This window comes from Sipha flava, unplaced genomic scaffold, assembly GCF_003268045.1.
Source record: "Sipha flava isolate LNK unplaced genomic scaffold, YSA_version1 169_pilon_pilon, whole genome shotgun sequence".
NCBI classification, from domain to species: Eukaryota; Metazoa; Arthropoda; class Insecta; order Hemiptera; family Aphididae; genus Sipha; species Sipha flava.
Window position 1 is genome coordinate 90,030 of NW_020271881.1, and position 15,476 is coordinate 105,505.

General features: G+C 27.1%; 2 protein-coding genes and 1 pseudogene across 2 annotated transcripts in view; 1 reads left to right on the top strand and 2 right to left on the bottom strand.

The window, feature by feature from the left end:
• The window catches only part of LOC112679841 (transformation/transcription domain-associated protein-like), a 45,207-nt gene extending 34,686 nt beyond the window's left edge, over nucleotides 1-10,521 (top strand). The window contains exons 58-61 of the mRNA XM_025549766.1: nucleotides 5,291-5,432; nucleotides 5,520-5,713; nucleotides 10,187-10,303; nucleotides 10,373-10,521. Coding sequence (XP_025405551.1) covers nucleotides 5,291-5,432; nucleotides 5,520-5,713; nucleotides 10,187-10,303; nucleotides 10,373-10,450 — 531 coding nt within the window. The 3' untranslated portion in view covers nucleotides 10,451-10,521. The remainder of the gene's footprint in view (nucleotides 1-5,290; nucleotides 5,433-5,519; nucleotides 5,714-10,186; nucleotides 10,304-10,372) is intronic.
• On the bottom strand, nucleotides 688-1,550 carry LOC112679837 (annotated as a pseudogene).
• On the bottom strand, nucleotides 1,595-2,822 carry LOC112679840. Its single transcript, XM_025549765.1, has 2 exons — nucleotides 2,748-2,822; nucleotides 1,595-2,524 (listed from the first exon to the last, which is right to left on the bottom strand). The coding sequence occupies exon 2, from the start codon at nucleotides 2,151-2,153 to the stop codon at nucleotides 1,728-1,730; it is 426 nt and encodes a 141-aa protein (XP_025405550.1). The 5' UTR covers nucleotides 2,154-2,524; nucleotides 2,748-2,822; the 3' UTR covers nucleotides 1,595-1,727.
• Nucleotides 10,522-15,476: the final 4,955 nt, after the last annotated feature.

Consider the following 15,476-nt stretch of genomic DNA (forward strand, 5'->3'; position numbering starts at 1 on the left):
AAACTAGCATTACACCTTCCACATTCTCTTTGAAGGGGCCTATCTGGGTCTCTGTAGTCCTCTTCTCTGCACTCATCTTCTTTATATCCGGGTCTGTTTGGATACTCCTGCTCGAGGTACTGGCGCTAACTTTGCCAGTACGTCTTCTCCATTGTATCAGTCCTCTGACGCCGCTCGACAGTTGTGTTATGAGTGCCTTAATTTTTCTCTTTGTGTTTGGGGCAGCAGTCACTTCATCGTCTAGCCCTTTCGACACCGTTGTATACCTGCTGTAAGTGTTTAAGGAAGCGGGCATTAGCCTCTTCCATGGTGGCTTTTTCATGTTGGCTTGGGGTTGAGGAGGCCATTCACCTCCTCTCAAGATTCCCAGTTGTTGTTGTTCCGTGTAACCGTGTTCTTATTTCTCCGATATTTCCTGTTTCCATGGACAGTTGCGTATTATCCGTAACTGGTATACCCCTTATACAAGACAAAATGTATAGCTCAACATTTTTAAAATTTTTCAATTTATGTTGGTTATATTTTATCATATTATAGTTTATCATATTTTTAAATACAACTCCAACAGTACATCAGTTATCAGCAGTCAAGTAGCCAATTTAATAAAAAGCAATTAATTTATTAAACAATATTACATTCAAATTTAAATAACAAAAAACAACATATAATAGGTATTATACAATGATTTTATTTTAAAAAGTTTTTATTTCTAAACTTCATATTAGCAAAGTCATTTATCAATTTGTCAAGATCAAGTTCTTTAGTCCTTGATTTTTCAATATTGAGTATACTGATGCCAGTTAATCTGTCTTGTGAAATTGAATTCCGAAGATAGTTTTTCAATAGTTTTAATTTTGAAAATGACCTTTCAGCGGTAGCAACGGTAATTGGAAGACTTAAGTATATAATAGAAGCAGTGAGAATTTTACTATAAAGTGATGAAAGATCATTTTCAATTATAAAATATAATTCTTGAATAGTTTGAATTTTTGTATTTTTAATAAATTCTTTTAATGAAATTAGTTGTCTAATTAAATCTGTTATTACATCATTATTATAAAATTATAGGACATCATAACAAGATTTAACTATTTCTGACTCTTTCATGGCAACTATATTTTGTGGAAGTAAAAATTCAAAATTTCTTGAAACGGAATGAAGTCCTTTAAATCAATTTCGTAACTGAAATAAAGCTGTATCAATAAGAGGATTAAAAATTGCTACACGAAATTTTTTTTCGGGCACATCTAACCGTCTATCTCCTTGAATTTCTCCAAAGTATTGTTTTGAATATATTTTATGGGTTGTAGATTTAGTTTTAAAATACCCCATTTATGACATAATCCAGTTGCTGATACAATGAGTTCATCATAATTATCTCTCATTTTTTCAATTGATAAAATTGTTCTTTGCAATAAATCACATGCCATGTGAAGATTGGTTTGTGGTGATTATAGTACCTTTGATACAACCGATAAAGGTTTTAAAATATTTCCCAAATGGTCATTAATATAACAAATTCAAATGATTCAATTTTTTTTTTTCAGTGATTTGGCTTTATTTTTTTCATCAGTTTTATCACTTGTTAATAATATATTGGTTAAAGATTTTAAAACATAAATATAAATTTAAGTGAATACACAGTGTTATGTCTTGCTTCCCATCGAGTGACACATAGTTTTTTAATACCTTATTTCTTATTTGATCTGTAGTTTTTTCACCAAAAGTCAACGATGTCCATCAGGTGCACTCTTGCTAAAGAACAGAAATGTATTTTGTACAACATCAAAGAATAATGCTACTTTTTGAGAGCTTTTAGCAATATTAGAATTAACGAAATTGAGGTTATGAACTGTGCAATGAATGTAGGAAGCACTTGATACGACATCTGAAATCCTTTTTTGGACACCAGTATATGCAACACTCATAACTGATGCCCCATCATACCCTTGACCTCTACATCTTTTTATGTCCAAGTTATTCAATAATTCATAAATTAAATTAACATTATCTTCAGTACCATGATTAATTAATGGATAAAATCCCAAAAAAGATTCCATTATTCTGAAAGATTTTTCTTCATAATCAACTACAACATATCTTATAATTAAACTAACCGGGTCTACTTTTGTGATATCTTGAGTCGAGTCCATTATTATTGTAAAGCATTGAACATTTCGAATCTCGTCACATATACCATGAATTCAGTTATACTTAAAATTTCTGTTCAATCTGTTAGCAAAGAGCCAACAAGTTTCACAGTATACCTTACTCATTATAACCGAAAAACATTAACATTGCCTTGGAATTTTCATTCCAGTTTTAGTAGTCAAATGATAATAATCAATTAAAAAAGAACGACCAGCATTTTTCAAACTGACATTTTTCAAAAAATATTGGTTTGTTGGCTTACATGGACCATATGCGATGATTTGTTTCTTTAAGTAAAAATCGGTAATGTTGTCAGTGAATTTGCCTCTATCAGTAGGGTATTCTGAGATCAAATCAAGTGTAGTATTTGTCACTGAAAAACAAAAAAAAAACTGATTAAAATAAAATATAATAAATAAGTGTAATAAAATGAGTTAGTAAGATAAAAATAAATAGATTTGTCATATAATGAAATTCTTAGTTATTGCATAAAATACTAAGGAATTTTCTATTATATTTAAAATTGAGTAAAAGTTAATCTTGTTAGAGGAAAATGTAAAGAACTGTTAATAAAATTAAAATTAATTATTAAATACCATTTATTGCAGATGATTCTATGTCCAATATAACTGATTTGATCCCATGTTTTAAATGGTCATTTTCATCTAAAATAAATTTTTGAAAAACATTTTCATCATATTTTTTTTATAAATTAATATAATATAAAAATATAGTATTGTACAATATTTGAATATTAGTAATCAAATACTTTTTAAAGTAGCTAGTTAGACATACTACTAGTAGTTACTGACTACAATATTCACAGTAATTTATTGTATTGGTATACTATATGTCTAGTTACGAGTATACTTTGCAATTTGTAACATTTTTAAAAATAATTAAACTACAAAAATGAAATATTTCGAATAAAACTTACTTTGTTCATGTTGATCTACTTTAAAAAAATTTTAATTTTTTTATTAGTTTTTAAAATTTGTTTTTCCTCTATTTTTTTTTTCTTTTAGCCGAACCACTAAAAACTTTGGGTTTCATCATTTATCACAGAATTTTTAATTAAACGATAGGTAACGATAGTAAAATAATAACCTTGACTCATTTACAAAAGTTAAAAATTAGATATAACACACAAAAATTATCAAATACAACGAGTATTCAATATCCGGATCACCACAATGTCAATATCATTCTAGTATTTCTAGATTTTTTAATTCCAAAGTGCTGAACTGCTGACTGCTGAGATCCTCAATGCTCATGAAGAATTCTAGTACTTTTAAAATAATTATAATCATAAAGATAAACAAATTTACTATTTAGATTGTGTCATAGACTAGTAGGTATATTGATATGTGATTGTGTGTCCATTCGTGTAATAGCATGTGTACAATGTTGAGAGTTATAAATTAATCTATTTTTGATTTTCAAATTTGAATTACCATCGTACATGTAAACAAAGCTTATTGGTGGTCTCAATTTTATCGGATATTTATTTGTTTTAACATCATTAATTGGCGTTTGATTGTAAAATAACATCAATCTATTATATAAATATAGAAATATTGAATGTACATTTTCCGTTTTTTTTTTTTTTTTTATAATCGAGTTCGAGTACTTAATTTTTCCTTTTTATGAGCCCCCCCCCCCCCATTTAAACATAAAACCTGGCCAGAGAATGCAACGTATACCTTGCGACCCCTATTGTTGCGGCACTAGTGATTGATGATAATTACTTATTACTATATAGATTAAAGTGATCCTTTCTAAAAGATTTCATGCCAACCCCATTTTATTTGATACTATATAAGAAGTAATTTATGAAGAATTTGGTGATGATGACTCACTTCCATCCCTTGCCTTAAAATAGTTGATAAATAACTGAAGAAGGTTCATTTCTGATTTATTAAGTTAAACTCTAAAGTACATCCAATACCTGTTATTAAAGCAAGAATTTTTAAAAGTTTTTCTACATTTGAAGCTGAAACAATTACAGAAAGTCGATCTGTATTTTCTTTAATTATCATATCTGGCAATAATTTAGAATTTCAGTGTACTATTATATAATTTAAATGGAAATCAATGATCGCCGATTTAATAGCTTCAGATGACTGCGAAAATGTTCACATGCTCGTTTAATAGTAGACATATTTATAGTAAATTCCAAAAATTTCACCTGAAAACTTTCTGCTCCAGCTGTTAATAAATGCACCGGTTCTAAAATAAAATTGTAATTAATATTAAATATTAATCATATAAATTAAAAAAAACTTCTATTCGGTGATATTGTAACTTGGTTCAAGATAAGAAAATTAACTATTAAACACGTTTTATTAAAAAAAAAAAAAATGTTTCATGAAGAATTTGGTAAATGTTGTATGAATTCGATTGTACCAATAAAACTATCAATCTAATGTTATTTTTACTAAGACTTACCTATAAACAATTTAATTTAAAATAATTCATATACAATATTTTATTATATCTTCAACAATTTGTATAGTAAGTATATAAAACCGTAAAACCAAAATGTTCGCTGAATAAATAAAAAAATTAGTAATATATGTTTTTTATAGAAAAAAAATGGACCTAAAAGAAATATTATTAGATTAAAAGTTATAGATAATATCGTCGCCTCAGTTCAAGACTGCAATAATTCAATAAAAACTTATTGAGATATCGACGCCTTAGTTTAAAATAACAATAATTCAAAGATATTCAGAATTGAGTTATCTGCATGATATTATCTGCAAAATTACGACGATTTCGATTCTATAACGCATAACTTTTAATTGCATTATTCACCTCTAGAGGTTGTTTATTTCATTCTAGAACCAGTAGTTTCATAATTTGAGTTATCACAGTCTTGAACTAAAGCGTCGATATTATGTTCTTTAATAATTTATGTATATTTTTATTCTATGTATTATAATTTTTGAGTTAAACTTAAAAAATCAGAAATACCCCTTTTTCAGTAATTTTTCAACTATCTTGTGGCACGGAAAGAGGGTGAGTCATCATCCCCAAATTTTAAATAGGAGGTCCTGACTCAAGAAAATAAAAATAAAATATCTTCTATAAGTAAAAATCACCCTTATATATATGTATATATATACTATTGTTTTAGTTTATTGAACATTACTCGGTGCTTTGTTTTTTGGAATATGCATTTAACTTAATCAAATTAAAACCTGAAATGCTATGTATAGACAAAAATAGCGGAGTGGCTGCAGTTTTAAATTATACATTTTTTTTAAATGAAGTTAACGGTTAGTATTTTTTTATTTTATTTTTGGAAATTATTAAATTGATTTCTATAATAATATTAATGCATGCTGGTAATGAAATGTTACTAGGAAAATTAGCTCAAAATCAAAATACACCTTTTCGAATGACACCAAACATAACAAAGTTTATTACACCTTATCGAAAATATCAAATGATAAATTGCCTAACTGCAACTGGCCAATGTTTGTTCCACAGTATTGATGATATAAGTGCTAAGCTTAAATTATTATTAAAAGATGAATATATTGCTGCTTTCAATGTTGTATGTATTCAATTATATTAAATAATTTTCTAAATTTTAAATTAATATTAATATTTAGTATTATATTTACACTTATTAAAATGTATCACAGTTTAAAAAAAATGATATATTAACATTTAACAAAAAAAATGCCATTAAATTGTTTGCATATTCAGTTTCCAACATCCTGGCATTTTAAAATAAAATATTTGTTCTTTTTGCTTTGTTGTTGAATAATTTAAGAAAATAAGTCGTATTATTTATTAATATATTACAGTGTATTTTAGATTCTAAATTATAAATTCCAAACAGTTTTCTTAATAATTCCAAAAATTGATGAAAAGTAATTCAAGTAAAATCAGTAAAATGTACAACTTTGATCCACACTTTTAGGCTTATTTTGGTCAGAATCTTTTTTTCAAGAGCAATGGTAGCAATTGTTTCAAGTTCAAAAAACCAATATAGTTATATTATTCACCCAAACTTGCACCGTCGAATCTCATTTGATCTAGGAATTTCGCTCCTTTTATTAATAACGTTTTAAAGTTGAATGTTATTAAATTATTTCATAATACATATATTTAAATATAAGTATTACAAATATTGTTTAATATTTTTTTTGTTTATAGAAGTACATTTATTTTGCACCATTAATTATAAAGAACAAAATTCTTGCCCTTGATTTCCCTTGAGATTCACTATAACTGAATCGATGATTGCATAAACGTCACGAGTCACATATTTTATGAAATTGAGATATTAGTAAAAACATATACGAGTCGTGTGTTTCTATGTATTGGGTGTAAAAAATTCTTTAGTTATACTTTTTTTATAAAATAATTAAAGATGTTTTTACGCTCAACGCATAAAAACACATGACTAAGGCATATAGGTGTTAGAAGTTTTATTTTATTTTATGATAAAACAAATTAATAAAAATCTAAGCATCTATAATACCTTCATGTATACTATTTTAAGTAATTTATAGGTATCAAAATTGTTTTTAAATGTACTTACATATAATAATACATTGCAGTTAATTTTATTTCAATTTTAAAATTGTTGTACTTCAATTTTATATTGTACCTACTATAATATATATTTTATACTAATATTGTACTTTAAAGTTGTGTACTAGAACTATCATTGAAATGTATTCTTTAAAAAAAAAAAAATACTTTAGGTAGGTAGGAACTACTATAGAATTGATACGACTGCAGACATTAGAATAATGTAGCGTGTGTTATCTTTTAATATGGGGCTACATAGCATATTTTGCTTGCATTTCCATAGGGTGCTATAATAAGGATAAATAGTATGTTGTTGCTAAAGAACTTAAGTTCCAGGTTATCTAATATATGAGTAGACAATATTTTTAATCACACAATATATTACACCATTTATAAATATATATACTTATATATGATTTTTTTTTGTTGTATCTAAATAAATCAAATAATGAGACATAATAATATAAGAATAAAATATATTTCCGCTCACTTTTTAATAATTTAATAATTGATAAATTATAATAGAATCAATTAGAACATAGATATGCATTTATATTTGTTTTTCTTGTATAGAGATGCCTAAGATTAATAAAAGTGTTCAATGAGAAATTCATCAAAAGTTTCATCTCGATCTCGTAGAAAAATTGTTCAAATTCAAAATCAAAATGCAAAAATAGCCAATAATTTAGTTCAGTCCTACTATGCAGACAATTCATCTATAGTCTATACCAGTGGTGCTCAACCCGCGGCCCATGGGCCACATGTGGTTCGCGAAGGTATCCTATGTGGCCCGTTACGAATTTTCTAAAATAAAAAAAAATTTTAAAAATGTATGAAAATTTTTTTAAATTATTTATTTTCATATATTATTTTTATTTAAATTTATGAATTCGTTTAAATAATTATTCCAAAAAATACAATTATAATCATATTTGGAGCACCGTTTGTTGTTATGCTACTTAAATTTCCCCAATCAAGCATATGATTTTGAAGACAAAGATTTACTTTTTAAAATTGATCAGCTCCTGTTGTTCGATCATGCATACTTTCCAAAGAAGCCAACTCCTCTGTTACATTGAAATTAATATCAATGCCACGTATAATTATAAATAGTTGGGTAGTATCAATAATATCAGTACTCTCATCCAATGCCAGCAAAAAATATTTGAATTCTCGTGCTTTTTTCTGTAATTGTGTAACTATGTTATTTCCTATATTTTCAATACGTCTGGTAATTATGTTTTGTGATAAACTTATATCTTTAAAAAGTTCTAATTTTTCAGGTATTATTTCTTCAACCACAGTTAAAATATATTTTTTTATAAAATCACCATCACTGAGAGGTTTATTTTCACTAGCTATTAAATTCCCTACTTTATAGCTCGCTTGTACAAAATTTGTTTAATTCGTTGTTTAAATAAATTTGAAACATTTTGGGTGAGGATATTTGTTTTTTGAATGCTTCTACCTTAGTAACACGTAATTTTCCTAATAAAATAATATATTGGTACTATATTAAATTTTTATAACTAAATTATATCGAAAATAATTGCTTACATTTTAAATGGCCAAATTTATCTTGATGTTTTGATTCATAATGTCGTTTGATATTAAATTCTTTAAAAACTGAAACCGTTTCATGACACACAAAACAAACGGCTTTTCCATTAACTTCAATGAAAAAGTAATTTATAGACCATTTTTCATTAAAAATTCGGCAATCATCGTTATATTTGCATTTTTTTCTGTCTGACATTTTCATACGGAAACTTTACAATTAAATATCGATATCACCCGTGTACTTAAAATAACGTACTGATCAAATTAATGTGTACCTCAATTCAAAATTTTTTCAATAGACAGTAAAAGATAAGAAAACAAGTCCAATACATAAAATTATTTTTGTACTTTTATACTTTGTGGCCCGCTTGAAGATAATTGTTTACCAAAGTGGCCCGCCAAAGGAAAATGGTTGGGCATCACTCAGTGGCGTATTTGAGGGGGTTGAGGGAGAAATCGCCCCCCAAGAATTTTTATACCAAGACAATTTTTATATAAGTAATGGGTATTTTATTAAGAAACAAAAATTATGATTTATCTTATAATATTACTACATTTGAAAACGTTTAAAATTTTACACTAATTTAAATAACGTAAAAAGCTAAATTTTTCATAATATTTTAATTGTCAATAGCGGTAAACGGAAAATTTTTTAAACGTTTAAATTTGTATAACGTTTAAACGCTTAAATTGAATAACGTTTAAATTATTTATAGCGTTAAACGCTCAATTGCTTATAACATTTATAAGTCCCATAACGATAAATAATATATATTATTTTGATTGAAGACCCAGTCCATACTTAGTGAAAAATTAGATGAAACACAAGCGAAACTTTTAAAACACAGATAGGTGTTAAAAAAGAGCTACACAAAATACCATTCTGAGTGGATCCAGCATTAGATTAAAAAAAAAAAAAAAACCTCAAATATTAAGGATTCACCTGATATAAATACTACCAAAAATTTTACTTGTAAATTTTAAGCCTGAATTAAAGAAAAAATTTGAGTCGCCCCCCCCCCCTAAAAGTATATAAGTCTAAATACACCCTGGTCTATACCAAAAGAGAACGGTCAATCCGGCCGGCTGATTTTCGTCGGTCGCTGCGCATCTCCAACCAACGAACCGTAAATGGGCGGTGTTTATGTCAAGTGATAGATAAACAACATCAATACACTACGATCGCTGTATAGCGCAATACTAATAAGTAATTAGTAATTATTAAAGCAGCCATACGTTTCGCTAATCGTACAAGATCGTCAACGTCTTCGACAAACGTCAGCTATCAAGGTGGGGGAAATTTGGGTTTGGCACTGCCACAGTCGTTAGTTGTATGCGCGAAAGTGACCGTTCTCTTTTGGTATAGACTATAGTATACTATGGTTCGTTTTAACTAATATCTCAATTTCATAAAATATGTAACTCGTGGTGTTTTTTTTTATCATCAATTAAATTAATTTTATTGCATTTATTATACTTAATTTTAGACATTATTCAAGAGATATAATATTTTAAAATATCTGAACTATAAGAAACAAAATAGTTAAAATCTATTAACTTATGGGCATAAGTCATTTAAATTTATATTAAACGTGGGCTTTCAAAGTAATACATTTACTTTTAATAAATAAATCGTTATATTTATACATTATAGCATATTAAATATTTTAAGTTAAATTTTATGAAGAAAATAATGATTGTTTTATAATATTCATAACCTTTGTTATATAATGCGATAATGTGTATCAGTATTAAAAACTGAATACATATTTTATTTTAAATATTGTTTACTGTATAATAATTAGAAATCAACATTTATTATTAATAGTATATTCTGTATGTTAAACTAACTATGCAATTGTAAACTTATAATTTAAAAAAAAAAATTATTAATTGTACAATTTTCTTTTCTTATGAATCTCAGAAAAATAATCAAGGCCTTATGGATAATAACCAAAAAACAATTGATGCAGTTGAACATAATTTTAATCATATATTGAATAACTTTAAAGATTTCGAACATTTTTCAATACAAAATCAGGTATTAACATTAGTCTAAGAATACACAAAATATTTTTTTAATCATGCAATATGTAAATTATCTTTTCAGATTCCTAATCTCTTAAGCAAAGCTATACTTTCAGATGTCTTATGCTTTGAAAACCCTAATTGGCGCCCATGGTTATAATTAAGTTACTATAAAAATTACCAATTAATAATTATAAAAATTTTAAATTATTTATTGTCTTATTATTATTATTATTTTTACAATGATGAATTTTACATTATTTTATTGAGACTGATAGTTAATTTTAGGTATGTAATTTATGTTTGTAATATTATTATAATTGTAATTTTTTATAACATCCTCTCAATTTTCTGAAATCCCATTATTTTTATATTTATACAATTATTTCTTTGTAGTTTATACTTGAATTGTAATGATTGTATTATATATTTAAATTTATTTTGTAAAATTTTATAATTTTAATAATTCCATTAATAAAGAGTTTTATATAATAATAGTTATTAATATTACCTAATATGAAATAATATATAAAAATAATAAACATATAATAACTTATAACTACTGTAAATACATAAATACAGTGGAACCTCGATAACTCGAATCTCTAAAAGCCGAATTTTCGATAACTCGAAGGAATGTTTTGGCTCCTGCCTTACAATATATGATCTGCGTGATAAATTTTCTCGATAATTCGAATTTCGCTAACTCGAATTAATTATAGTTGAATTTTGGCTTATAACTCAAATTTATATAACAATATATAACACATACATACCTCGATAACTCAAAGGTCAATAACTAAGTATATGATTATAAATAACAATAATCATAATTGAAAATCACTTAATATTATCAATCTAGTATTAACCTAATGCTTAAAAAGTACAGTTATAAATTTAACGATATAATATGGCTTTGCCTAAAACTACTCTTGCTCAGGCATTAGATAGTTTACAGGTTGTATGTAAATACATTCAAGAACAATGAGAAATTAGAGAAGAGATTTTTTCCGTGCTAAATGTTATTGATAACTTTAGATTTAGGTAAAACAATAAAAAACAATCAAAAATATCAGATTTCTTTAAATAATAATTCTAATTTATTCATTACATTGTATTTTCTTTATGACATACAATTTATTACTTTATACTTTTTTTAAATTTTAATACAATATACTTATTAGTAGATATATAAAATTAAGTCTTTGTGTTTTTAAATAAAAAAAAAAATTTCGGTAACTCGAATTTATTTTGCCGTTTCGAGTAATCGAGATTTTTCATCAGTCGAATTTTTGATAACTCGAATTGTTTTTTTTTGCTCCTAACCGATTCAAGTTATCGAGATTCCACTGTATATATATGTTATCAAAAGTATGGATAATTCGTCATTATGCTTAATGCCTAGGCTTTTTAAAAAATGTTTTAATCACTAGGTAATATACATAATTTGTATATTTCCTAGGTATTGTTCATAGTTCCAAAAACTGAACACTATATATAAACATTGATTGTATATATTATACTATATAAAATAATAACCTATTGGTAATATGCACAATAACTGAGATTACGAATAACAAATTTCTCTATTAGCATTTAAGTATGGACATGTGTATACAATACACATATGTTCATTTAATGTTTTAATGTACATATTTTTATTGCACTGTTATATCAAGTCTTATAATAGACAAAAAGTCCACATCTTAAAACAAATTACATATAACTGTCAATATTTAGGGAATAATGCTAGTATTTATCCAATGAAAAATATGACGAGTTAATATTTGTCATTTGTGTTTAAAATATATGCTTTTCCATTAAAATGTTACTCACAAACTTTATGCAACTATCAATAAATTATCTGTAATAGCAATATACTAATAAATATATAAAATTGAATATCATTATTTTTCTATAAGTTAAAGTTTTATAAAAAAAAAAAATGATATATACATAAATAATATAAATACATTTTCTTACTTTGCCTAAAGCTAGTTACACAATATTGTGTAACCATACACACTATTTCTGGGTTGCATGAACATCCGTTAAACGTTTAACGAGCCGTTAGTGTGCTAACGAATGATTAAATTTTTATTCATCCGTTAAGCAATCTTTAAACGTTCAATCTTTTTATCGTGCCGTTAAAATATAAGTTAGTCGCTCATTAATCTAATGTGCCAATTTTGGCTCTTTAAATTTTAATCATTTGATAATTCTATAGTTATCACGCATACATATTCAGGTGTCAGTAGTACCATTGATAAAAACTATTTATAATCAATGGTAGTACGACTATATACCTAGTACATACTACATCGTCACTGTACCCTGTAGTTGGTCGTACCTACCTACTATATTTTTTTCTTAATAGATATAACCAAAAATAATAAAAATGTCAAGTTCTAATTCAAGTTTATCTATTTCCGATGATGAATTTGTTTTGGGTATTTTGTATCATTTACCTAGACCAAATTTATTTAGAGATCAATCAAATCCTTTGGAAGAATTTGACGAAATCAATTTTAAGTGTCGATTTAGGTAAGTAAGGTGTTTGAAAAACATATATAGCCTAGATATTATAAATTTAAATGTTAATAACACCAAATCAGTTTTATTATATTATTTTAATTCTTAATACGTATTACATTTTATTTATAACAAAAATCTAAAAATATTCTATCATAATCCAGTACAAATTATTAATAATCCTACTAGGGATGGGCATAAAATCCAAATATCTGAATTATCCGGATTTGCCGAAGTATCCGGACTATCCGGATTTATGAAAGTTCTTTTGAAGTAAAACTTCTTTACTGAGGGTACGACAAAAATATTTAGTCAGTGACCGACTGATTAGAATGAAACGACTGAATAACACGCTAATAAGGCGCATGCGCGTTGTATATCTGCTACTCAACGGTCAGTATACCACCCCCCACTTTTTTCTTTTCTAAGCCCAACTTAGCAAGTATTGGAATTAGAGACCCCAGACCCAAGGGGATCTGAGTTCTTATGGCTACAGAGTAATTTCTTCCATTCGGAAACAAAAGCCCCTTCATTTTGCCAAAAGCTTCATTTCGAGTTGGTCATAACTCAGTGGGATTACAATTTAATGACCCCAGACCAACTGGGAACCGTTCCGGAGGTGCGGAACTATAGGTTTCCGCTATAAAGATCGGGGCAACCCCTGCCCCTTTTTTGCTTTTTTTCTGTATTTCAGTCCAGGAGGTCACTAGGACCCACTCCGCCACTGGGAAACGCAGGGTTTCGAATTCCCCCCTTCCTTGCTAACCTCAATGAAAGAGATCAATTGCCATTGGTGTTAACTGGAGACTTAATTGTAAGCTTTGCTTCAAAACACTCCAAACCAATTATACATTTTTTCCGAAACAAACTTAATTTAATAATGAATAATGATCCAATGGCACCAACAACAAGATCAGGAACTACGATTGATGCGATTTTTACACGGTACCTACCTAATGTATAATCAAGAACTTACATATCTTATTTCAGCTATCATAGACCAATAATATCTACTTTTCCAAAAGAAATATCTACAGACGAATCCTCCGACGAATACATGGAAATTGATGAATTAGAATAAATGTATTCTAATTTTTTGTTTTTCTTATATTTTTCTAATTACAAAAAACTATATATAAATATTGTTTACGCGTATAAGCGATCCAAACGGTCATGAGAGCTCATTAACGGCCTCGCCAGATTATTATTATTATTATAATATGAAAATTATGTATATGTTACGCGATGCACCATGTACTGTGCATCCGTATCTTTGTTTTCGTTTTCCTCGTTTGATAATTATTGAAATCATGTTATTTTTGTATTTTTTTTTGTTATGTGTCGGTCATGATATCGCACTGCTGGCACATTCGTTCGTCCACGTTTTTCGTCGTTCGTCGTCAGTCATTGAGGCAACTGTTGTGATTTTTTTGTATTTAATCATCGTCGTTTTTGCATAAATACAATTTTTTTCTTTTATATTCTTATTTTTTGATACGAATATTTGTTGTGATTTTTTTATCGTTTTTCCTTTTAGTCTAGCATTGTGCGAACTAATTTGTATTTATCAATTGTGCAATCATAATATATTGTTTTACGCCATTGCGGCTATAAATTACTAAAATATTTCTATATTATGCCATTGCAGCTAATACTTATTAAATTGTTATTTTTATTCCCATGCCATTGCGGCTTTTTTTTGTAAACTTAATTATTGCTGTAAGGCTTAAATTGCCACTTCTTTTGATTAGAAATTTATTACTACTATTTATTGTTAATCGGCTCTAATAGCCAATATTTAAAATTTTGTCTTGTATTGTTTATTTTTTTTTTTTTTTTTTTTATTATTATCACTATTTTATTTAGCTCAGGCAGCAGCTGGCCAGCGGTGCTCCACAAAATTATGAGTTTTTTTTATATATTATAATTCTATTTATTTACAGTTGATAGTTCAATTATAAATTATTATATTTGTTGTGCCAACCAGGCAAATCAAAATTATATCATTATTTTTATTATATATTTATTGTGCCACTATGGGCAATTAAAAATTATTTATTCATTTCCTAAACATTAATGTTATTACCGTGACTGGTCCTTCAACATTCGTTGTCGCCATTACAAATATATATATATATTTTTTTTATACTATAAACTATATATATATATAATTATAAATCTTAAGGATGTATACTACACCTATCACTATTAAATGTTTCAGATTGTCACATTTATTTTCAAAAAATAGACATACATTCTTATAAATGTATGAGATGCTAGATATATGACCCCCACGTGGTGCACCCCGGGTAATTCTAACAATATATCAAAAAAAGTCTACGAGTAATAAGCCTCAATTTAAACAAGTCGTTAGCTGTGATGGACCCGAACTGTTATTCCAACCTGTCGGTCACGTCACTTATTTTTTTCTCGTACCCTTAATAAAATAGTTTCACTTCATACCTACGTGCGTACTTGGAACACGCACCTTTTTTTATATAAGTTATAATTGTTTTTAATTTTATACATGCCGTTTCATCTGTAGTAACTTTTCCATCTCCAATATCTAACAATTGTTTTGAAAATCTTCCGCACGCAACTTTTTTTGATTGAATCGCAAGTATCAAAATCATTCGCTCTCTATCTTTACATAC

Bases quoted from the DNA above. Each gene is read 5' to 3' on its own strand.
- LOC112679840 (XM_025549765.1), bottom strand. From the start codon at position 2,153: ATGGACTCGACTCAAGATATCACAAAAGTAGACCCGGTTAGTTTAATT.